Genomic DNA, 25814 nt, shown 5'->3' with positions numbered 1-25814 from the left:
CACCCGAGGTGGTAGAGTTGATTTAGAGGGAATTCGGCCAGGCAAATGCATGGATACCATGCATTTTTGAGTGGGGAATCTTTAGGGAGAAACCTGTTAGTGTTACATTTCTTCTGTGGTGCTTTGAGGCTGAGGCATGCAAACTGCACAAGGGTACTGGCCTGGGATTTGGCCGTTGTTCTTGTTTAAACTCATTGAGGAGGTCTCAGGAATTTTTTAATATTTAAAACAAAGTTTCTTCTGCCATTACGTCCCTAAAGAGAATAGGAGACCTTCAAGCCCTGTCGGTTGCCCCTTCATGCTTAGAGTTTGCACCTGGTAAGGTGAAAGCCTTTCCACACCCTAGACCAGGGTATGTTCCTAAGGTCCACACTTTCATGGGGCGATCTATAGTTTTGCAGGCCTTTTGTCCTCCCCCCTTTGGATAGTTGAGGCTATCTCTATTGCTTATGAGGTGTCTGGACAGCCTCCACCTATGGCTGTCAGAGGCCATTCAACTAGGAGTACGGTGGCTTTTAAAGCCTTATTGTCAGGGGTGTACCTACAAGATGTATGTGATGATGGCAAACTAATCCTCTCTGCAATTATATGAGGTTCTATGAGCTACACTTGGACTCAACTCTGGGGTCCCTGGCAATGTTCCCTCTATTTTTTTTTTTTCTCGCTGAGCAAAACTTTTCTCTGTTGAGCGCACATTTTGGCCACCTGAGCAAAAACATACTTTATATCAGACCTGTACAATGAACGTAAACACACACAAAAAAATGGTTTTATCATGCAACTGTAACATTTAACTTTAATGTGCCGTTTCTATTTTATTTGACCCTCAATGTAACTTAGTGATATATTAAATAATATTTCACGAGTTCACACTTAATAAGTCAGGTAAATTAATTGGTAAGCGTATTTGGCGTGCTGTCCGGGGAGAGGGCTCCGAGCTCGGTAATCAGCCTGAACACAGAGTACCCCTTTTAGATTATATGAAGTAATCCAGAGAGTGTGAGGAGACGGGGTAGTGGAGGGATTCTGGAAACTGTCGAGGATCCTTGGGTGAGTTTGACTGTGATTATATACAGGCCTGAACTCATGCCAATTGGGTAGATACGTTGATTACAGATTGTTGACAGCTGGTTGAGATGTAATGATTAAGATGATGTAATGATTGGGTATCTTATTTGACTTGTTCCTCCTGAACTACGTTTATAAAACATCATGTTTGAAAACAAGCAGTTCATTCACTAAATTAAGCACATTTTAGGTTACTTGAGATTTTTTCACATTGCTGTATTAACTGTACCAGTCTTTACCAAGACATTCTATTAAAAAATAATTTCTGTCCTCCTGTAAGACAGTTCAATTCTTTATAATAATATAATATGAGCAGTTACAATGATGGTTTGGAACAACCATAATGTGTTTTGTACAGTCACTTATTAGCAACAGACAGTGTTAAACCATCAAAATTATGTTTATTGCTTATGAATTTCCCAGATTTTATTTAGGTATTTGAGGTATTTAGTCCACAAACATTACAGTATTCTTACCACGACTGATTTGGCTCAGGGCCAGCCAGCTCACACGCGCTCAATCGTTCTCTTTCTATGAAACCTGTAAACCGCATTCATCGGTTCTAACTCTATAGCGACAATAACTCTAAAGCGGTTGTCCAGAGCACTGCAATTATTTCTCATTTAAGCTACTACAATCAAATGGATTTCCCCACACATGATTTTCATGTCTGTTCTCTGCGCAGCAATTATTTTTTCTATGCGGCCGCGCACGTGCGCAGCTTAGAGGGAACACTGGTCCCAGGTGCTCTTGTCCTAGTTGTGATTGTCATGATTTACACTAGATAGGCACATGTCAGTACAGCAAGGTGTGTATTATCATTCCCATATTGTCGCTATTTACAACACAGCACAAGTTTCCTTGAAAGGGAACATCTCAGTTTACGACTGTAACCATGGTTCTCTGAAAAGGGAACAAGATGCTGCATTGATTTGCCATACTTCCAGCTTATTCCAGCACTATTTATAGCGCTTCCTAGTCATGATGTCACACTCTGCGGGCTGTTTACACACACGCTACAAGACACAATCACGAAGAAGCGTTCCCATAGCATCGCTATTTCCAACGCAGTGCCTCGTTCCCTTTTCAGGGAACCATGGTTACAGTTGTAACCTGAGGCATTTTCAACACTGATAATATTCAGAAATGTTTCTTGAGCAGCAAATCAGCATATTAGAATGATTTCTGAAGTATCATGTAACACTGAAGTAATGATGCTGAAAATTCAGCTGTGATCACAGGAATAAATTATATTTTACAATACATTCACATAGAAAACAGATTCTTTAAATTGTAATAATATTTCACAATATTGCTGTTTTTACAGTATTTACTGTATCACATAAATAAAGCCTTGGTGGGCAGAAGAGACTTCTTTCAAAAACATTATAAATATATCCAAAACTAAACTTTTAAACGTTACTGTAGTTTTTGTAGAAATTTTATTTGATTTCTGTACCCTAGTTCACACTAAAAGTATTGCAAACAAAGACTTAGATCAGTGTGTAAAATCAGCTGTAACATTTACTACTATAAAGAAAACTTCATTTCGATACAGACTTTAATGAGTTCAGCTCCTTCTGGATATTTGCTGTGAGTCAGTCAATCTACATGTGATTCACTCACCTCAATGACTCCAACCCCATGACTCACAGAACACATCCCTCCAAAATACGCCGCACAGCCCCGAGGATAGTGAAATGCCACGTTACTGCAGATACACACAGAAGCTCCATTACGCATACTTCATTTCTGCACATTTGAGTGTGTATGTAAGCAGTCATGCACAAATATGAACTCACGAAAACAGATGCACTGCATCTGCATGCTGCCTGATGTGCTGCTGTCGGTATTTGGAAAAGTTTCGCAGCATATCGAATGGAATCGCACTAATGGGAATGTGGTCCTTATCCGTCCAGATCTCTATGGCGACCAGGACTACACGTGTGTACAGGTGATCTTTAAAAATCTTCCATTAGACAGAGAGAAAGAGCAAGAGGGGAAAATTAACAACAACTTTCCATATAATATCTCTCTCTATATATTGTTAACTTAAATTGGAATTGGCATTTCTCATCTTTACGGCCCCACAAACCATTAGGGGTTTCTGAAATCCAGCTCTATGGGATGTTAATTTGACCATTAACACAAGCTATTCACTGAAAACTGATTAATAATAGGTTACTTAACATTAGAGCAATTCATAAACTCACAGCATCTGCCTGGTTGACCACAGATTTGGCAAAGTTGAGTGTGCGCTGCTTGGTCCCCAGTCTCTTAAACTGTGGGATAATATTAATATAGTTATAGCCTAACTATAAAAACGTCAAACCAAAAGATCAAACGAACACTCAAAGTACAATTAAATGTGGCTTTACTGAGGCCATTCAGCAATTTCAATGCTAATACTGCATTCACTGCAATAGATTTAATGAGGAGAACAAACTCCAGTGCCCTCCAGTGGACACCACTGCACTGAATCCCTCTGAAACAATGGGTACAGTTACTCAAGAAGATTGCATAAACTTTTTTTTTTTTTTCAAACAATAGTCATATGCCTATCCATAACAACTTTACCCCTTAACCATTGTGAAAATTTTAAAATTTAAAGTACATTTTAAATAATGTTTTAATAATCTTTTTAAAGAAGTTCACTTATTTTGATGTGTTGACTATAGGGTGACCACCTGTCTATTGCAGGTCAGCAGACCTGATTTTGCAGGACAATGCAGGACATGAGGTAGAGATAGCTTAATATTATTATACCTTGTCTTTTTGCAGTGATGTTTTAGTGATGCTTTAAATCACTAACAGTCTTTATAAAATGTTAATGATGGTGCTGACTGGCACTGTGAAGGCCACTCAGTTTGACTAAATATAATGAAGTAAAAAAATAATAAAAAAAGGACATTTCCAAATAAGCACATGAATTCCATTAGGAAAGATTAGAAAGATTAAATGCATTCTTTTCGGATTCAGTGCATCTTGAATAAATATTTTTTGTCTGATCTGGCAGCTTCGAGTAGGGCCTTCTCATTCATTATGTCAAGTCACTTTTATTTATATAGCGCTTTTTACAATGCAGATTGTGTCAAAGCAGATTTACAGTGATAACTTGTATATATTTTTGGCTGCACAGCAGCTCTTAAAGAAAATGGTGTCAATGCAGGCAGATGCAAAGCACAAACTCCTGGCAGGTGTAGCTGTAGTTCACTTTCATTAGGAGTTCACTTTTTATGAGGTCCACAGTTGCTTGGTTCCTTGTCTCTGTCCACGCAGGAATGCTCAAAGCCAAAGATACCATAGCTGTCATGTTTGGGGCACTGACATGCTTCAGCAGAGCTGTCCATTTTGATGCAACAGGATTTGTTGTTGTTGCGATTTCCTTTATGCGTGGCAAAAGAACAGCTGGTTCATGTCTAGCTTAAAGCTCATTTTTAATGCTTCAGCTGTTCCACGGAGGTCTTGGAAGCTAAATTTCCTCTTGATAGCCAGGCATGAGATGTGCTTTAGGTAGTTGCCATCAATGAAATCAAACCACTTGTTTATGTAAGCAAGCGCTCTTTGATAGAACATAAGAAAGTCCTGCTCTATAACAGCAGCCTGTGCAGTGGGAAACTGTTGTAGGAGAATGCTGGTCTCCAATCCAAAGAATCAATCCTTTTCCCTTTGTGCAAGTTTCAATTTGAGATTTGTTAAAGTTGTCTCGTCTCCCTCAACTTTAAGCACTGCATAGAAAAAAAACTTTGAGGCTATTTAGCAGAAACATCAAGTATTCCTGGAGTTCACAGGGCACGTCCTCTCCATCCTCAACATTTACGAGCAGTTTCCAAAGTGCTGATGGAAAGCGCTCTTCTCCAAGAGATAAAACATGGCTTTTGACAGCTGGCCAGGAGTCGTGCAGACGCTTGACTGCAGGCCACGAATTCAAACACTCCCTTTAATTCTTGCACACGTTTAGCTGTGACTATGTTCTCAATGTCAATTCTCAGCTAATCACCTATATGCCTCCCACAGTTGTGTAGAATATGGGCCACTAAGTCCTTGATAAGTGAGGCATTCTTGTCTGTTAGTTTTTTATACACTGAGTTATGCACACCATAATTAATGCTGCCGTTATCAGCCGAGTATGCAGAGATCCGAGTTCTAACCCCAGGTTTCTCTCCTCGAGCCTTGAAATGCCCTGGTTAAAATTGGCATCAGAGTTTTCGTTGCAATCGTCATGAAAGTCCTAAAATTTGTTCTGCACTCCTAGGTCAGGTGTGTAATATCTTAATGCTAACGGGCATAACGTGGTTGTTCCATGGTAACAGACCCAATTGAGAAAGGTGGAAGAGAATCTGGTCTCCACAACGGATTCTTGTCAAACCTTCATGGACTCCATTCCCTATAATCCTTTGCCTGCTAAAAAATGCTGGGTTAAAAACAACCCAAGTTGGGTTGAAAATGGACAAACCCAGCGATTGGGTTGTTTTAAATGTTTGCCCAACCTGCTGGGTAGTTTTATTTAAACCAACTATTGTTTAAAAATTGCTATATGGCTAGCTTAAAATGAACCCAAAATAGTTGGGAAATTAAAAAACAGATGCAATTAGAGACAACAATAATAGACAAAAGGTGAATGTTTATTAATAAGCTTTAATATTTTATTAATATAAATTTAATAGTTTAATAGTTTATTAATATAAATTTATTAATAAGCAATTTAATAAATGTTTATTGTTTAATAATTATTCACTGAACATTAATAAATGTTCATTTCCAACATACTTTGTGTTCATTTTAATTAAGCAATACAGTAATTTTAAACAATAGTTGAGTTAAATAAAACTACCCAGCAGGTTGGGCAAACATTTAACCCTACCGCTGGGTTAAAACAACCCAATTGCTGGGTTTGTCCATTTTCAACCCAACTTGGGTTGTTTTTAACTCAGCATTTTTTGGAGTGTGGACTTATCAGCCATGATTACATACAGCTGTTACTCATTAGCCTCATTAGCTCTGTCTATACAAGCCAGGTCTACACAGTCACTCATCACTAGATCTTGAATGTGTTTGTTTTGTGTATCTGAGCACTTGCCTAGTTCCTCTGTTTTCATGTGTTTTTTTTTTTTGTTGTTGTTGTTTGTTTGTTTGTATGTATTCATATGTATTCATGTTTTTTATTTTCTTCCTGGTTCTTTGGATTACTCTATTTGCCTGTGCCTTAGGTTGCTCTCCTGTGTATGACCTTTGTCTGTTTTTTGACTATGTTTTTGAATTATCCTCTAAATAAAGACTGCATTTGGATCCTCAATCTTTCATGCTTGGAGCAGTACATTACAAACGGCTGCATTGCGCATATATCGTGTTTTCTTATTAACATTTTTTTATTATTGTGGAATTGTAATTTAAAGGACTATTAAAGAAAATTATGCAGAAATAATAATAATAATAACAGACAAAATTGAAATGCAAGACACTGTTTATGACTTGCAGGACGCCAGACAAAGCTCCCAATTCTGGGACTGGTGGTCACCCTAGTTGGCTAACATACTAAAACACATGTAAAGTATTTGATTATTATTTTAACTTTAGAGTTTTTTTTTTTTATATTATTTGATAATTTAAGGTTAATATATTTTATATTCAACATCATTACAGTTGTTTAATTACAAATATACTTAAATACATGACATACAAATTTCAATAGAAATTCCAATTTAGTAAATATATTTAAGTTTACCATAAATGCTCGTCAGTACATTCAGCTCCACTTTAACTATATTTCACAGACAAATACAAAGTTCTGTCATGAAACTCTAGATGGCGCAGGCTAATAGGTCCTTTAACTCAACCTGCTCGTAATCACATTGTTATCTGTAAGGCACAGATGATTGATTGGTTCTTGCTGTATCAGTAGCCAATGAGCTTGCATGCTCAACTTTCAAAAACATGGGTAGCATTTTCCTCAGCAGAGCAGCATGATTTAAGAAACCCTCCACCTTCCCCAGCTCCACCTGTATAGATCTGCTACAGGTTATTCATGTACACTATATTGTACAGCAGCAGCATGTCTTACTTGATCACAGCAGCGTGTTGTGTATATATTGGCAGTAGCAACTCCCATACTTGCTCTGCAGAAACATCAATAAGCAGCAGTAGCAGCAATAACAGCAGAAATAATATTCCGCCAATATCAAACATATCAACAATGTCATATCCATTACCATGCCAAACACTCCAAGAGTTGTCATGACAGAAATGCAATTAACATGAAATTGTTAAGTGTGAAAGTGTTTTATGCTGTAAAAAAATCTAAATGTATCTATTTACATTTTTTATGAATAATTAAATTGGCTGCACTTTTTTTTTTAAATCTTGCCTAACTGAATCTTGTATAACTTAAAAAAAAAAAAAAAAAAAGTATTTTGATGAGTTATAGAGTTATAGTGGAAAATGGAAAAACACATGTTGCCATGGCTTATTGATCATATTATTTTTCATAATTTTTCCTGTAATAAATACTCTTTTTAAGTACTGCTAAATTGTAGTTCTTCTTCACACAGGAAATCATGGGCCAAAGACACTCACATACTATTATATTCAAACAGCATTCAAACACACCATGTGGTGGTCAATGACGATCATCAGCTCTATGTATTTCATCTCCTCAAACAGGTTCCTTGGGATCTGGAAGAGAAAAAGGACAATACACTCATGGCTCAGCTGCTGCCTGAAAAAAGTGTCCTATAATCACTTTCATACATTACAAACTCTCATAATGGGCTACTGTTACTTTTATGGATAAAGGAATGTGCCTTGTTCTGGATCAAAGTTTTTGGATAGATCCCAATTTACATACTTCTGCAACTACATAATTTAATTTATGGACTTTCATTTAACTTAACTTCAAAAACTGACTACATTTTTGCATTCTGAAAGCTTGCATTTTTCTGGTAATGGGAAAGTAAACTTCGAATTTTTGGGGTTGGTAAGATTTTTTTTAATGTTTTTAAAAGGAGTCTCTTCTACTTTGATCAAAAATAAAGTAAAAAAAAAACAAAACAAACAAACAAACAAAAAAAACATTAATACTGTGAAATGTTGTTTTAATTTAAAATAGCTGTTTTTTATGACCTAGTTTAACTTTAAACAATTTTTATGATCATGTGTTTAAAAACTGCTCCAGTAGTTGCAGTGTGCATTTCTCTACAACTGAATAGTCGAGTCACCCGTTCTCCTCAGTAACAATGCCAAGGGTTGTGTGCAACATTAACCTAAAATATCCATGAATGGATGCATACTTCCAAAGTCCACAAATAAATCTTGTAGCCTCCCATCCAGGCCCTGGTGTAAAACTGTTTTTACTTTACTAATGTTTGAAATACATGAATACAATCTAGTATGGATATTATGCAAATTAGATGTAACCTTTGTGTACTAAAAGTGCCAGTACTAAGGCTAAGGCTGAGTCTATCTGTTTGGCATTATGGGATGTGTGTTGGTCTGTCATTGACAGTGTTCTGTTCTAGATCACTTTGTGGCATGAATCCAGGATCAGCTGCATCCCATTCAAACTCTTACAGCTCGCTTTTTCCTCCGTCGGAGCCAAGACAAATCCTCCTCCATGCCTGCACACACATACACACAAACATATGTTTGTTTGCCAGCTCTAAGTTTGAGTCCTTCCCAAAACGAAATTTTAATCTTCTAACAACAGTGCAATTGTTTTCAGTGACACAAAAAGCACAATCTCTCTTCTCCAAACAACATAGACTATGAAACAATCTGAACATTCAGTGCTCTCAGCAGAAAGTTATGTGGCATGAACTTTTTTGCACTCAAAACTCTCATACTGTAACAGTTATGTTCAGTTAGTTTCAGTTAAGCTTTCCCCTTAAGAACGCTCTTCTTTTTGCTGTCTACAGCAGTGGTTCCCAACCATGTTCCTGGAGCCCCCCCAACACTGCACAGTTTGCATGTCTGCATTGTCTGGCACGTCCATTTCAGGTCTTGGAGTCTCGATTAATGAGCTGATGATCTGAATCAGGTGTGTTTGATCAGAGAGACATGGAAAACATGCAGTGTTGGGGGGGCTCCAGGAATGTGGTTAGGAACCCCTGGTCTACAGTATCATTCAGAAGACTTATGCAGACATTTTTTGTCTGTATATTTATCTGTTTCATTAAATAAAGTTCACTCCAAAATGACAATATTATATTGACAAGTCTCAGGTTGTGTATGCAACCCGGTTCCCTGAGAAGAGGCGCTGCATCTTAGTGTTGACGTTATGGGGAATGCCTCGGCATGACCAGTGCCAGAACATGTGTAAACACACGCCAATTTTATTGGCAGACGGCAGTCCATGATCTCACACACAGAGTGCCTGTGCAGGGGGGCCCGCGATAACCCCCCTGTGCTGGGTTACGTCAATAGTCAATGATCATGTATCGACAATAGCCAAAGATGATGTCAAAAGTATTAAATATTGGCAATAATAATAATAATAAGTGGATTTGGCATTTTCAATTAATTTAGGCCTGTTACAATCTTCTACTCTATTACTATTACTATTAGGGGTAACAATTTATTTTACAGTTACACATTAATACATGTCCTATAGTATTAACAGTAAATTATGCATAATTACCAGTAATTAACCCAAAACCAAACCCTAACTGTAACTCTATAGTAAGTACATGTAGTTAATTAAAAGTACTCAGTACTTATTTGAGTAATAACAATGTAACTAGAGCACTAAAATAAAGTGTAACCCTATTAAGTTACTTTTGTTATTAAATTAATAATATAATACATTTGCCCCACGATAATATTATAGCGCATCACAGCATAACTTACATGCTGTGAGGATAATGAAATTTTCCTAACACTGCAGTCATCAATGAAAATTAAGAGCAGCTTTACTTCACGCACCGACTTTAAAAAACCACCTGTTTAACACAAAATACAATTCTTCTCATTTGTTTCACTACATGTACGAGCCATTTGCAATATTGTGACATAACCCCCCCCCCTTCGGCTTTCGGGGTGGCCCTGTGGATTTGCACTACGCCACTGGTCTTGATGTTGACACTATGGGAACTCAATATCCACTACGCCTTGCTAATGAAATGCCTGTCCTACTAAGCTGTGAATATACACAACCAGAGTGGACATAGCAAGTAAGTGACTCTGCAGAATCACACAGGAGTCAAGAACGCGTCAACACCCAAGGGCACATCCTATGTGACTTGTGCAAAAAATGGCACAGTAGCACTACTTTCTAAGCCAGTATCTCACCTACATAAATCCCACCTACTCCCTGTTCCGAGACAGGTCTCAACCTAGAGCTCCATCAGAGCTATAAGGGGGAATATACAACACAGCCTCTCCGTGTTTGAGACAGCAGTATTGGTATATTTTAAAGCGTACATTTTAAGTTTGAAATCAGCTTGTTTTTCAGAGATTCTATCTCGCAGTAGGGGCGTGTCATTGTCTGTTTGTATTTCCTTAGTGGAATCGGATAAGCCGGCTTTTGTTTCTTTTGTTATTGCCCCCGCCATCCAAGGGAAGCGTGGCTACTTCGTATGCAGCGCCGGCTCTGCTGGATTCTTTAGCTGCGGAAAAAAGTGACGAATTATTGGACATTTAGAGGCAAACAGACGGTTACATCCACGAAGAAGACCCCGACAAAGAGAAGGTGTGCCCGAACGACTTATTTCATTGGAGGCAACGAGATCTGCAAGAATACTTTTCTGTTTCTTATGGGGTGAGTTTCCATAAACATCAAAGTTTGTCGTTTTGTGTTCATTCTAAGAACACGTACACATTTCTCATGTGTCTATTGTTATTAGCTAGCTCAGGACTGTCATTTTAATTCAATTACTATAATCTGCTATTCATTTGAATAACGCTTCAGTTGCTTGAAGTGGCTGGTGTGAATGACTTGCCTGTTAGCATTCTTGAATTGAATGTGATGCTAATAATTTTAGCCCGTGGTGGAGGAAGTGCTACTTAATATTCTTAACAAGGATTTACTAGCGTAATAGTAAATGTATCAGATTCAATTCCTATTTAAGTAAGAGTATAAAGTATCTGTAGCCGTAAAATGTAAGCACATATTGGGCCCTATCTTGCACCCAGCGCAATTGACTTTGTACACCGACGCATGTGTCATTCCTATTTTGCACCCGCGCAAAGCGCGCTTTTCCCTCCACAGAAGCACGTCGCTAAACTAGTGAATGAACATTATCCTTTATTATTAATAGCATGCGGTCCGATTTTTCCCGTAGCGTCTGTCGTTGCTATGCAACCATGCAGCTTTACAGGGGGTATGGCTTATCTAAATGAGATGTAAATGAGCCCTATTGTCACTCCCAGCAGCTGAGAACAGGCGAGAACTGCACAAGCTTTAGGTCATTTTCTGCCCTTTGAGCTTTTTTGAGTGCCTACCTTCAAATGGCCACAACTTCTCCAAATATTATCAGATTTCCATGTGTTACACATCGTTGGAAAGTCAAAGGCAAGCTTAGGCCCTACTTAAAACCATGATAAATAATTGGAGAGAGCAGCAATAAGAGATTTGGATGATTATGATGACCATCCATAACTCTCTTTATCCTATATCCCTGCTTCAAAACCCAAAAACAGTTGGGGAGGGAGGTGAACCAAATAGAGAATACTTCTGTGGGTCGCCCACCATAATCTCATTTACCTTCCATCAAACCTTAGGAGGTATCTGTCTAGACCAGGGGCTTTCAAACCTGTCCTGAAGGACCCCTAGCCCTGCACATTTTGTATGTCTCCTTTATCTGACACACCTACTTCAGGTCTTGCAGTCTCTACTAATGAGCCGATGAGTTGAATCAGGTGTGTTAGATGAGAGAGACATACAAAATGTGCAGGGCTGGGGGTTCCCCAGGACAGGTGTGAAAACCCCTGGTCCCCATTGTCCCACCTCTGAAGACTCGCAATAACCTTTAGAAGTACTGGAGGGAGTTTAAAGAAAAAGAAAAGATTGCTTTTTTAACAGAGACAGCTTATGATGGAGTGATAAAGCGAAGGGGTCGCACCAATCATCCACACACAGTTTGCCAGATACCTACCTAGGTGTGTTGGACAAAACATAATCTATTTCATCATCACTGCCTAAAACCTCCAGTTGTGAATAAAGAAGGCAACAAAAGAAACAAAAGGAGGTTGCATCATTTCACTGTGACCAACCTTTTTAAAACAGTTACCCCAGCAATGCTCACATTAAGCATTGCCTTGGACCAATCAGACATGTCATGTCACCATGACACAGCACTTTACATCATCACTCCAGATTCTTAAGCGCTCAACTACGTCTTGTAGCCCAGCACAAGGGAGGAGGGTGATCTGTTTTTTTCCTTTTTTCTTACACAAACACATTGCTTCACTTCAGAAGGCCTTTATTGACCCCCTCTTTTTTTAAACAAGGATTATAGGAAGGATTTTAGTGGGTGAACTATTCTTTTAACTATTCTTTTATCAGGATGTCCTGACAGTTCATAGAGAGCTGTGTTGTATGTACCTTTTTCTCCTGTAGGTGGGGTTTGCTGAAGGATAGTCGTTCTGTGCAAGACATGTGGTCTCGCTGTTCCCTCCTAATGAAAAAAACACAGAGTATGAGCAGCCAAACCTCACTGAGTTCATCCAAAGTGAATTCAGCTGCACATCTCAAAGACATTTACATTTTCATCACGTTTCCCAAAGATACATTACCGTAATGTTGCATTATTAATCCAAAAAAAGCATCATTACTCCAGTCTTCAGTGTCACGTGATCTTTCGGAAATCATTCTAATATGATGATTTGATACTCAAGAAATCGCTTTTATTTTTATCACAGTTGAAAATGGTTATGCTGCTTGATGAAGAGTGAAAAACACAATAAAATATGCAGGATTCTTTGATGAACAAAGTTTGAAAAGCATTTATTTGAAATATATATCTTTTTGTAACATTATAAATGTCTTTACTGACATTTTTGATTAATTTAAAGCATCCTTGCTAAATAAAAGTATTAATTTCTTTCAGGAACATCACATCTAGCTCTATGAATTTACTATTTATTTATCATCATGTGTTTTCTGGTAAAATTTGTCAGAATTTTACTATATCTGTGCCATTCACATAAACATAATAGAATGGGATAATATGCTTGAGTTGTATTGTACATAAATGTTGGTCTGTGGAGCTGATTAAGTGTATAAAAATGAAATTTAAAAAGAAAACTTACAATAGGGTGAGTCTGCTTAAGTGGCTCAATTGTGTACATTTGGACTCCATCATCAAACATGCCACTGGGAACCAGAGAGAGACAAACTAAGTTTATTCATTTATCTGCATTTATCCAAAGCAACTTTGAAATGAGGAAAACAGACACACAACAAACTACACTAAAATGAGTTTTGAACATAATTTGTAGCATAAACATTAGTGCCGTCAAAACGATGAATCATGATTAATCGCATCTAACAAAATTTTGTAAATATATAATATATAAAATCATGGTCAGGAATTATTCACATCCTTGGTAAATATCATCAATGGTTATCAAATGGCTATGAAAACAAGTCTGCATTGTTTATCCTTTTGAACTTTCATTCAAAAAATGAGCAAAAACTAAAAAAAGAACTTTTTGGCAGCAAACCCATCAGATGGATTTGGTGCAAACAGGGATAAAAAGGGCCTATTTTTTTGCCGGAGGTTCAGATATATAGCATCACGGAGTCTATCAAATACCAACAGATAAAAAAAAATCAAAATCTGACCACCTCTCCTAGAAATCCTATAATGAGCCGTGGTTGGATCTTCCATCAGGACAATGATCCAAAACAAACGTCAAAACCAACACAAAAAATGTGTCACTGAGCACAAAATTAAGCTTCTGCCATGGCCATCCCAGTTCCCTGACCTGACCAACATGGAACTGGAATCTGAAGGATCTGGAGAGATTCTGCATGAAGGAATGATCTCTGATCTCTGGTCAGGTGTTCTTCAAAATCATCAGGCATTATAGGTGAAGAGCTGTTATCTTGGCGAAAGGAGGTTGCAAAAAGTTAATTAATTGTGGCCAACGTGTATTGGAGAAAAACATTTATTTCATTAAGAGATTTTTCCCACATTTACAATTCATTTACTTCAATGAAAACTTAGATTTTTGTGCATTTTTTAAATAAAAGATCAAAAGGATTAACATTGCAGATTTATTTTTAATATATATATATATATATATATATATTACACATACATCTTTAACTACACATACATCTTTAAGTTGATTAATAGTAAAAAAAAACAACTTAAAAATTAGGAGTGTAAGTCAGTATACAGCGGAAAAAGCTTTAAGATGTTATTTAAGTGGATGGATTGACTCCAGTACTCACTGTAAACCGTTACAGGTGGACAGAGCGGCATGTGAGTTGTCAATCCCTCTGATCTGGCCGTGGTAGTAACAGTGCTCTCCACCCTGACAACACACAGATTTAGGGCCAGTTTACACCTGGTCACTTCATGTGTTTTCTCTGATTGGATAGCTATCCACTCATGAAAAGACCAGGTGTAAATGCCCTCCAAAACGCTTTCAAGATGGATTTAAATCCGATCACTCAGACCAATTCAGGAGGTGGTCTGAGACGCATTCCAGATGAAACTGGACAGGTGTAAATGCATCTGGTTGTTGAAGCCATTTATGTAAATTTTAGTCCTCCCAAATGGTTTAAAGGTGCCCTAGAATTAAAAATTGAATTTACCTCGGCATAGTTGAATAACAAGAGTTCAGTACATGGAAATGACATACAGTGAGTTTAAAAATCCATTGTTTCCTCATTCTTATATAAATCTCATTTGTTTAAAAGACCTCCGGAAAACAGCCGAATCTCAACTGTTACGTAACAGTCGGGATCATTAATATGTACGGCCCCAATATTTGCATATGCCAGCCCATGTTCAAGGCATTACACAAGGGCAGCCAGTATTAACGTCTGGATCTGTGCACAGCTGAATCATCAGACTAGGTAAGCAAGCAAGAACAATAGTGAAAAAATGGCAGATGGAACAATAATAACTGAGATGATCCATGATATCATGATATTTTTAGTGATATTTGTAAATTGTCTTTCTAAATGTTTCGTTAGCATGTTGTTAATGTACTGTTAAATGTGGTTAAAGTTACCATCGTTTCTTACTATATTCACGGAGACAAGAGCCGTCGCTATTTTCATTTTTAAACACTTGCAGTCTGTATAATTCATAAACACAACTTCATTCTTTATAAATCTCTCCAACAGTGTGTAATGTTAGCTTTAGCCACGGAGCACTATCAAACTCATTCAGAATCAAATGTAAACATCCAAATAAATACTTTACTCACACGAATCGATCCATGCATGCAGCATGCATGACGAACATCTTGTAAAGATCCATTTGAGGGTTATATTAGCTGTGTGAACTTTGTAAATGCACTGCATTATAGAGTCGCGAGCTCGATGGGCAGGGAGTGCGCGATTTAAAGGGGCCGCAGCCTGAATCAGCGCATAGTTAATGATGCCCCAAAATAGGCAGGTAAAAATTAATTTAAAAAAATCTATGGGGTATTTTGAGCTGAAACTTCACAGACACATTCAGGAGACACCTTAGACTTATATTACATCTTTTAAAAAAACGTTCGATGGCACCTTTAAAAACATGTGAGTGCTTATTACAGGCTACCGGCTCTGGTAGCCAAATACAGCTCTGTTCACACCGACAGTGACACGCAGAAACTCAGCTACATATTCCCATTCGTTTCAATGGAGAGCTGGAGATTTACAGTGACAGTGAAGCCCAGTTCACACCACCAGTGATTTTGTCGCTGCATGTCGCCTGTGGCTTGCAGTCAGGTCCCACTATTGGTTACCTAACAACATTTGTGAATGAGTGTCACAGATGGTATTACATGTTGTAGACAGCGAATAAGTTCTCTAGCTGCTAAAAACAAACATTTCAGAGAGAAAAGTCTAAATATAAATGGAATAAGCACTTAAAATGGTTAATATTAAAGATGAAGGAGAAACAGCAAGTGCTATCTGGATTCACAAAACTATTTAATCTCAGAGTCAGCATGGCGAGTACCACCGACTGATGCAGGAGCTGTGGCTGGATGAGGTCAGGATAATTATAGAGAATTTTTTGATCACTAAAATTAACTTTTAAATCTTGCCACAGACACTTCACTACAGGATGTAGCGATGGATCACGTGCACTCCATTGATTTTACTCTTCATTTGCATCAAGTTAACATCTCAACTTTGTTGTGTCACTGGAAACGCCTACATCCTGTCGCCAAAGGTCACTGTCGCCGGAAATTACCAGCTCTCCATTGAAATGAATAGTATCATGACGCTGTGTGTCGCTGACAGTGTGACTTGATGCAAATGAAGGGAGCGACAACCAATAGGACTGAAGTACGTGGAGTTATGTCTCTATGTACATACGGTGATACTCACTGTGCTGACTGGTGCTTGCGCTTTCACTGCAGATAAATAGCTGCGATGGCAAACATTTCTCGTTCATCTTTAATATTGAGCTTTTTATGTATTGGTTCCATTTTTATTTAGCCCCTTTAAAATGTTTGTTTTAGCTGCAAGAAAACTGACTCGTTGTCTACAAAATGAATAACATCCTTGAATGCAATTCATAAACGTTACTAGCGACCTCAAAGTCACCAGTGGTGTGAACACAGATGTGGCCTGTCACAGAAAAGCAGCTCAGTATCTCTTCATCATATCGACACACAATCTGCCGCAAATGAAACTGAAAGCTTGGCATCACATCCTGAAGCTCAACACACAGTCATCTTCATTTACAATAGTGAGACAGTGCTGATGCTGCTCTCGCTCCATGTTGCTTTCTTTGACATGAACACTGTTAAATTTGCATATAGCGTGGGAAGTGAATTTGAATTAATTTTGCGGAGATATATTTAGGTTGCTAAGTGTAAATGGAGCACTAATTTAACAAATCAGATAGCTATCTGATCATGTAAACACTTATTAAGTGGCTCACATATGTGTTCAGTTTTGCCCATTATGTATTTGTTCCCAGTGACGTTTTAATTGACAGTTTTCCTGTACGGTGGGTATCTGGGTACAAATTAGGGCTGCAACGATTAATCGTGATTAATCGTTTGCAAAATAAAAGTCTGTGTTTACGTAATATATATGTGTGTGTTCTGTGTATAATAATTATGTATATATAAATACACACACATTCATGTATATATTTAAGAAAAAATTTATATTTATATATAAAATATTTATGTTTATATGTAATATAAAATATATATAAATATATATATATTTATAATACATGCATATATTTCCAAACTTTATACCTGTATGTGTGTGTATTTATATATGCATAATTATTATACACAGAACACACACATATATATTACGTAAACACAGACTTTTATTTTGCAAACGATTAATCGCGATTAATCGTTGCAGCCGTAGTACAAATGCATGAATGCAAATGTTTAACACTCTGATGTTTGTATAGCTACTATAAAAGTGATTCTTCATGGAATGTCAGAGTGATTGATCTTCAGCTTCTCTCTGCATTGCTACTGCGGAGTATCGTCTGCTGGTCATGTGACCTGACCTGCAGGTGAACAAGCCGTGCTGATTCAGCAGTGAAGTCTTGATTTAAATGATTTCGCACTCATCAGCATCCTCTCTCTCTCACCCTCTGGTCATGCTCTTTTCTGTTACTCTACCCCTCTCTCATAATCTTTGTGTCATATCTGTCATTTTCCTGAAACATCTCATCTCTACCATCACACAACGCTGCAGGCGGTTGGATTATTACACTGTGTTACGTCCCTTTTTGTTCTACTTTTCTGTTTTCCTTTGTTGGGAAGTGTTTGTGTGTGTGTGTGTGTCTTCTTTCCAGGAAGAAGACTGATTGGTTTTTGCAATCTAATTGGTGCCACACCCTGCCTGGTCAGCTGACTCCTTGCTGCCTATAAAGTCTCCACCATCACTTCCTGGTTTAGCTTTTCTGTAGTCTGTGCAGAAACGGGAGGACCCATCTGACTTAGGGACCAACAAGCATGGTGAGCACAAGGGACTTGAACTAGGCACAGCTAAACTATGTTTAACAAGATAGTCTGTTTCTTGTTTCATTATCTCACGTTTGACAGGGTTAACACGATAAGCATTCTGTTTGATTGGACGATGATCAGCAACATCAATGTCATGCTTTAACACAGAGGTTACAGTAGGCACGTCAGAGAAAAGTGATGAAAAATTTCCGATTAACTGTATCAACTCACTTTGAGACGAGTCAGACAGATGGGAAAGTTTTGAACTTAATGTTGCAATGGTTTCTGAATTCTGTAACCGGGCACCAGATATGGCAGAATTGCCCAAACAAAGACTATCCACACACGGAGAATCAACTGACGAAACAACTTCCACAGGAATTGCTACAGAGGAAGAAGTTTGTAGGGTAGATCTACTATTTTCAGAGTCTGAACGAGAAACGTATGCCTTTAACATGTTTATGTGGCAAACACGGGACTTTCGGTGCCTCTCAGGGGTTCGCACAACATAGTCTGTATCACTTAATTTCTCCTCTATTTCATATGGGCCTGCAAATTTTGCTTGCAGTGAGGAACCTGGCAAAGGCAGCAACACAAGCACTTTATCACCAGTCTTAAATGAACGTTCGACTGACTTTTTGTCATAATTAACTTTCATTTTCAACTGTGATGAGACTAGATTCTGACGAGCTAGCTTCCAAGCAGAATGCAACCTTTCACGAAATGTACTGGCATAATCTAGCACATTGGTGGGAGACTTAGAGGAATGGGTCTCAGCAAGAAGGTGCTCTTGGAGTAACTTTAATGGTCCACGAAGGGAGTGTCCGAAGACTGAATCCCAAGGACTCTTGCACTGTGTTACGAACTGCAAACAAAAAAAGTGGTAACTGCTCATGCCAATCCTTCTGGTGCTCTACACAATTAGTACGAATCATAGACTTTAAGGTTTGGTGGAATCGTTCAATAACACCTTGAGATTGAGGATGGTAGGCACTAGACACAGTATGGGTAATGTTCAGCTCGTGCATTGCTTTATAAAATACATGTGAAGTGAAATTTGTTCCTTGGTCAGATTGAATAACCTTTGGTAGACCAAAAGTGGTGCAAAATTTCACGAGGGCTTTCACAATGTTGGGGGACTTCAGAGACCGTAATGGAACGGCTTCAGGAAATCTGGTAGCAGAGCACATTAACGTCAACAAATACACATGTCCTGATTTAGTCTTGGGCAAAGGTCCCACACAATCTATCACAAGCTTTTCAAATGGTTCATTTACAACTGGAACTGGCTTTAAAGGTGCTGGAGACACAACCTGATTGGGCTTTCCTGCAATTTGACAAGAGTGACATGAACGACAATATTGTGACACAGAGGATTTCATTCCTGGCCAGAAGAAATGTTTTAAGAGATTGTGATAGGTCTTCCTGACACCTAGGTGTCCTGAAAGTTCATGGTCATGGGCTAACCTTAGTACATACTCACGGTTGGCCTGTGGAACAACCACTTGAAATACAGAACTCCAATCATGTTTTACTTGCTCAGGACTCCACTTCCGCATGAGTACACCATCATCTAGAAAATATGCAATAGCATGTTTAGGCAAATCAGACTTATCTTTCACAGAGGATCGGCATGTCAACAGTGTTTCATCAGCTTGTTGAACACTGATTAATTGTTGCTTACTGAAAGGAAAATCAAAGATAGGCTGAACAATCAAATCTGCAGAACAATCATTTTCAACTGCGGCCTTCGTGTCTGACACATCTGAACTCAAAAATGAGTTTGAAAGATCAATGTCATCGTCAAATTTACGGGCTTGTGCTCGAGTGACAACACATGACTGAAATACATTGGGAAATTCCTGTGCTAACACATCATCTTCAGAAGCACAGGGAACATCAGTAACCTCCGGCAGAGAATTAACCTTACTTCCAGCCAGATCATTTCCAAGAATAAGGGAAATCCCTTTTACTGGCAATTGAGAACGTACAGCGACCTTTACTACACCAGTTACAATTTTAGAATGCAAGTAAATGGTGTGTAAAGGAACCCTCACTATTCCCAACTCAATTCCTTGGACTAACACATCAGAGCCACAACTGGTCTGAGGAGAGAACATGAAATTGGGGGCTCGTCATTCATTTACTTGCTAAAATGAATGACTGCGAGGCACCCGTATCTCGCAGGATGCGCACTGGTTTGGGATCTGGGTCTAATTCAGAAAATGCCACTACACCCTCACACACAAACGGCTCAAAAGAGGGATCAATGGAGAGCAGAGAATCAGAAGAGTGAGCATGCACTAAAGCCACACTTTTATACGTGTTTTGAGCTTTCTTTTGGTTTTTCCGCTGTAGCACAGGACAGGCAGCAATCAAATGTCCCTTCTCATGACAATAAAAACAGTCCTTTGACATCATTGAAGAATCAGAACTACGATCATCGTTTGGAGAAGCGACCATTGTTTTAGGTCTATAACTGCGTTCTACAATAGTGTGACGTGACAAACGTGGGGACGGAAAAGCAACTTTGTGCGTGAGCACAAACTCATCAGCAAAGACGGCAGCCCCAGACAGTGATGAAGCTTTCTGTTCATTCAAATAAACTACTATCTTCTCCGAAATACAATTCTTGAACTCCTCAACTAAAACGAGCTCTTTCAGCTGATCAAATGTTGTGGTTTTACTAGCAGCACACCACTTTTCAAACAAATGTTTGACTGGGGTTTTTCTCATGCTTTCTAAATTTCTGTCGATAAGCCTCCGGAACAAGTTCATAAGCTCTTAACACGGCTGCTTTAACGGAATCATAATCCAAACTTTGTTCAGTTGTCAGCGCAGAACACACTTCTTGTGCCTTGCCAACGAGTTTGCATTGTAACAATAAAGGCACAATGTTTCTCGGCCACTTTAATGTGACTGCAATACGCTCAAAAACAGTGAAATACGTGTCCACTTCACTCTCTCTAAATGTGGGAACCAACGAAATTTGTCTACTAATATCGAAATCAATGTCAGGACTTACCGGCAACACAGGCAACGCTGCAGGGAGAGGAGAGGAGGCATTCACTGGAGTCCCCACTGGAGTACTTCCCCGTGACATGGGAGAAGGTGAACGCTGAGCTCGCCCAGTCTTTAGTTCAAGCTCCAGCTCTTTCAGCCGGATGTCTCGTTGTGTCTCAAGCTAAACTGCCCGGACATGCAAGAGCTGATTCTGGTATTGCTGTCGGCATAATTCCACTTCCAGTTCTTTCAACCGGATTGCCGACAACGGGTTTCTTGGCGAAGGATTAACGGGATGTATGCGAGCAACATCTTCAGATTTAAATTCTGCCTCCACAGCCTCCAAATCATCAGATGAAGATGTATTTGCAACACCCGTAACCACACTCGCACAAGCACCAGATAAGACATTTTGCTTCACAAGCTCTCTGTGCAGTGCCTCCTTAATCTCCCTTTTTAGCACATTACGAGGTACGGCTATATCATAAAAATCAGCGATCAACAACAAATCATCTTTACGACATCGTTCAAATTGCTCCTCGGTTGGTGCGATCGCAAACTTATCAAGTTAAAATTTTGATGTCATGCCAATATCTATATTTCCTCCCCTACTAAAAGAAAAACCCCAGGCAAACACTAACAAAAATACATGGGCAAAATAAATTTGGCTCACAGAATATTTAGCCAATGGACGAGCCCCCAATTTCATGTTACGCCCCGTCTAGGGGTAAGGGCACCACATGAAAGAGTACACGGACACAGCGAATTTGGGAAAAGAATGAACAGTATTTTAATGAGCACAAAGATTTAATCAGCACGATTTGGGGGTACTTTAACTTCAGGAGCCGACAAGGCCAAAATAACAAACAGAATGCTTATCGTGTTAACCCTGTCAAACGTGAGATAATGAAACAAGAAACAGACTGTTAATCTTGTTAAACATAGTTTAGCTGTGCCTAGTTCAAGTCCCTTGTGCTCACCATGCTTGTTGGTCCCTAAGTCAGATGGGTCCTCCCGTAACACCTAATGATCCAGGATAACTCAATTGAGGAAACCAACTGCCTCAGTCCATTTAAGTTTAAAAACTGCGAAAACTGCATCAGCAAGAGCAGTTAGTATATTTAAACAAATCAAAGTAACCCATACGACTCCAGGGGGTTAATAAAGGCCTTTTGAATCAAAGCGATGCATTTTGTATGAGAAAAATATCCATATTTAATACTTTACATATTCAAATAACTACCTTTCAGCAGACGGCCGTACGCATACTGCGCAAGTCGGCTTGTGCCAAATGAGTAACCCGTGACGTGATGTATGACGCAGGATGTAGGAGTATCTAAGCTTAGACGCCTCTCGCCATTCAAACTTCTAATCCGTGACCAGTGTTTTGTTTTGCTCTCTCCTCTGCGCCTCCACGTTTGTCATTACGTCATTGCATTCGGGTCAAAGGTTGCTCTTCCGCCCAAATCAACTTGCTCAGTATGCGTACGGTCATCCACCGTAAGCTAGCTATTTGAATTTATAAAGTTTTAAATATGGATATTTTTCTTGCACAAATGCATCACTTCGCTTCAAAAACGTGGTCCCCCATTCACAACCATTATAAACCATGAAGGACTAAGGATATTCTTCAAAATATCTCTGATTGTGTTCATCTGAAAGAAGATAGTCATATACAACTAGGATGGCTTGAGGGTGAGTAAATCATGGGATCATTTTCATTTTTGGGTGAACTAGAGCACTATTTGAGGGGACAGCCATTTGCAGTGGTGCCCGAAACCATAGTTGAAGTTATCGAGTGCACTCATTCAATCCCACAATGCACCTCAATAACAATGTACACTAAACAGCTTTATAAATTACCAGTATGTATTTTATCCACATATTTATTTTCTAGGGTGACCTGTAACATTCTGCCCAGGAACTACAGATGAAAAATAGCCTTCGGCTAATTCTGGTGCATTTACAGAAATGTTTTATTAATATGCAATGTCCCTGTTAACTAAAAAAAATATACATAATAATAATACCCATAATGCACTGTGACAGTCATCTTAGGTCGACATGTCGTCAATGTGACAATCTTTTCATTACTTACTGGAGCTGCCAATTTGCTAAGTTTCAAATGATTTTTAAACAGCAAGCACAAACTATGCAAACACAGTGTCTGAATTCACTCACTCATTTTCATACACTCCTTTAAGTGGACTAGTGGACTAATGTAGGGAATAGTGAATGAGGTATAGGAGAGCGAATTTGATTCTGTATTTAAACCCTCAGTAATATCCTGTCCTAGTGTTGTCCAAAATACCATCTTCGGTACCAAGTCGGTACTGAAATTTTAAAAATGTGATGATACCAGCATTTCCCCCTAGCATTTTGAGCACTGTTGAGCGGATTCTTAAACACCTCTGATTGGCCATTGTGTTCACACACTCAACAGATAGGTCTGTGATTGGCTACAATGATCAACGCTTCATAACGCAGTGGCTATTTACATCTGTAAACTCTTGCGCTACCAAGACAACTACTGATGCATTTGTATTACATTCCAAAAAGCTTAGTTATCAGACCCACAGTGGAAAAAGCAACCATATCCGTACCGACTGGGCCGGATCGGTGCCTTATGGTGGAAAGCAGCTATACAATTCAGAGTAAAGTGACAAACAATTAATTAAAAATGCTTAGAATATACCTTCCCAAGGACAGGCTTTCCTTCCTCATAGTGTATCTCCACATAATCCGAGGACAGCAGGTCACTGGAACACAAAAACACACACAAATGTGAACTGGCACGAACTTATGATCATCTGTTGATTCTGGATATCAGAGGACTCTGGTATTCTGGCTCAAGTTTACACACAGAGACTGTCTGTCTGTATGAAAGGAAAGTATCTGAACCCAAAACTGTTGGACCGGAGCCTATAATTCAGGCTAAATGTCATTGCACTCAGTTCAACATATGTGCAACACATGTTTTCTGCATATTTTCAGCATTTCTGTTACATACTCATACAAAGAAGAAGAAATTCAAGTGCTATTAGTATACTTATTTTAAACTACAAATAACAAAGTATATTTAGAGGATGGTCTTAACAAAAATGCTTGCCTTATACTGACAAGTGTACAGAAAAGTATATTTGGCCTATAATTGTACTTAATTTTTTGATCAAGATATACTTAAGAAAGGTTTCATTAAAGCACAGGCGAACTGCTGCATGCTCGAATTTCCTGCGTAAATCCACCATGTCGCTCTTATTATAAATCATTATTTCAAGCTTACTGTTGTGAATCGAGCTAAGATAATGAGATAGTTTTGAACACTGGCTGGTTATGTACTTGCTCAAAAATTGATTTTGGATCATTTTTTAACCAAAAAAAGTTACGAACTACAGCTTTAAGTATGCACAGTATACTTTTATTGTAGTTTATTTAACATTTTTGTATGTATTTAACTAGCAAATGTAGTACATTATGTAATACATAAATGTAACTAACAAAGTCTACTCCAACTACAGTTAAAGGTTTATTATTAAGTTTATAGAGTAAAAATTATTATTTATTATTAAGTACAAATTAATAGCTAAATAAGTATGATAAGTACAGTTGCAGAATAAAAACTATTAAACTTGTAGTTTATAGAGAATATATTTCAAGTGTACTTCATTTATAAAAAGCAGGCTAGATGTATACATTATAGATCGTAAATTAACAGTATATTTCAGAGTAGTTACAATACAGAAGAAAAAATTAGCTGTGTACCCAAAGTTTACTATTTCCCCAATTAGACATGACTTAGTCTTGGATGGCCAAAATAGCTGCCCGGAAGCTTTGCAAATATGGCCGCCGAGTGAACAGACTTGAAAGGGACTTTGGCCACACTCAGGATCACATACTATACCTGTCGGCCCTGTCATCGCACACCTGATGTGTTATATCAAAAGAGACAAATCTGACAGGTGTTTTCGGCTGTATTTGTGTAAAATGAAGGTAGGCAGTGTTAAGTGTGTGTGTGCATGAGGAGGTGACACTGATTGACCTTCAACATCCTTTGATCATCACAAGCCTGGACTTGAGTCAGCGAGGCACAACACACAATCATGCACTCTAGCTGACAAACTGCTAACTGTCTCATTCTTAGCTGACTGAGCTTCAAGAGAGGCCCATTTCTGCCAGAACAGCATTTTTCTGTAACCTTGTGGAAATCACTAACACACAGTCATGTTTCCTCATAAGCAAACAGGGCTGAGATCAGAATATTAGCCTATTTTTGGCATTAATGGGGGTTAGGCTGGTGTGCATGCGTATAATATCAGGACATCCTTCTCTCTCTGTGTACATGCATGGCCTTGATATAGCAATGCTATTGTCCCGGTGTGACCCAGTTTACCGTCATGAACTGATAAAGCAACACTACAATAACACAATCTCAGTGTATTCCAATGGCAAGACTTCTTTTATCAGTCACTTGTTATTTGCTATTATTATCACAACCTTTTTCACAATAACATTAACTACCATTAAATTAGTGTTTTGATTGTTGGCAAGATTTTAGAAAGGCTACATTACTTACAACCGCAGATAAACATCTACATACGGCCTAGGTGATCTTAGCTGCCAAGGGGAATTGTTAGATTTTCATGAATTATTAC

At 38.5% G+C, this 25814-nt stretch overlaps 1 protein-coding gene across 1 annotated transcript in view; it reads right to left on the bottom strand.

The window, feature by feature from the left end:
• The window catches only part of LOC137036192 (disintegrin and metalloproteinase domain-containing protein 23-like), a 56411-nt gene that overhangs the window by 16410 nt on the left and 14187 nt on the right, over positions 1-25814 (bottom strand). Inside the window, exons 4-12 of the mRNA XM_067410229.1 lie at positions 23858-23921; positions 14462-14544; positions 13312-13375; positions 12605-12677; positions 8635-8681; positions 7675-7740; positions 3282-3350; positions 2871-3037; positions 2695-2779 (exon numbers count right to left, since the gene is read on the bottom strand). Coding sequence (XP_067266330.1) covers positions 2695-2779; positions 2871-3037; positions 3282-3350; positions 7675-7740; positions 8635-8681; positions 12605-12677; positions 13312-13375; positions 14462-14544; positions 23858-23921 — 718 coding nt within the window. The remainder of the gene's footprint in view (positions 1-2694; positions 2780-2870; positions 3038-3281; positions 3351-7674; positions 7741-8634; positions 8682-12604; positions 12678-13311; positions 13376-14461; positions 14545-23857; positions 23922-25814) is intronic.

Source organism: Chanodichthys erythropterus, chromosome 14 (assembly GCF_024489055.1).
Source record: "Chanodichthys erythropterus isolate Z2021 chromosome 14, ASM2448905v1, whole genome shotgun sequence".
In the NCBI taxonomy this organism is placed as follows: domain Eukaryota; kingdom Metazoa; phylum Chordata; class Actinopteri; order Cypriniformes; family Xenocyprididae; genus Chanodichthys; species Chanodichthys erythropterus.
This window is presented reverse-complemented; position numbering and strand designations above follow the sequence as displayed.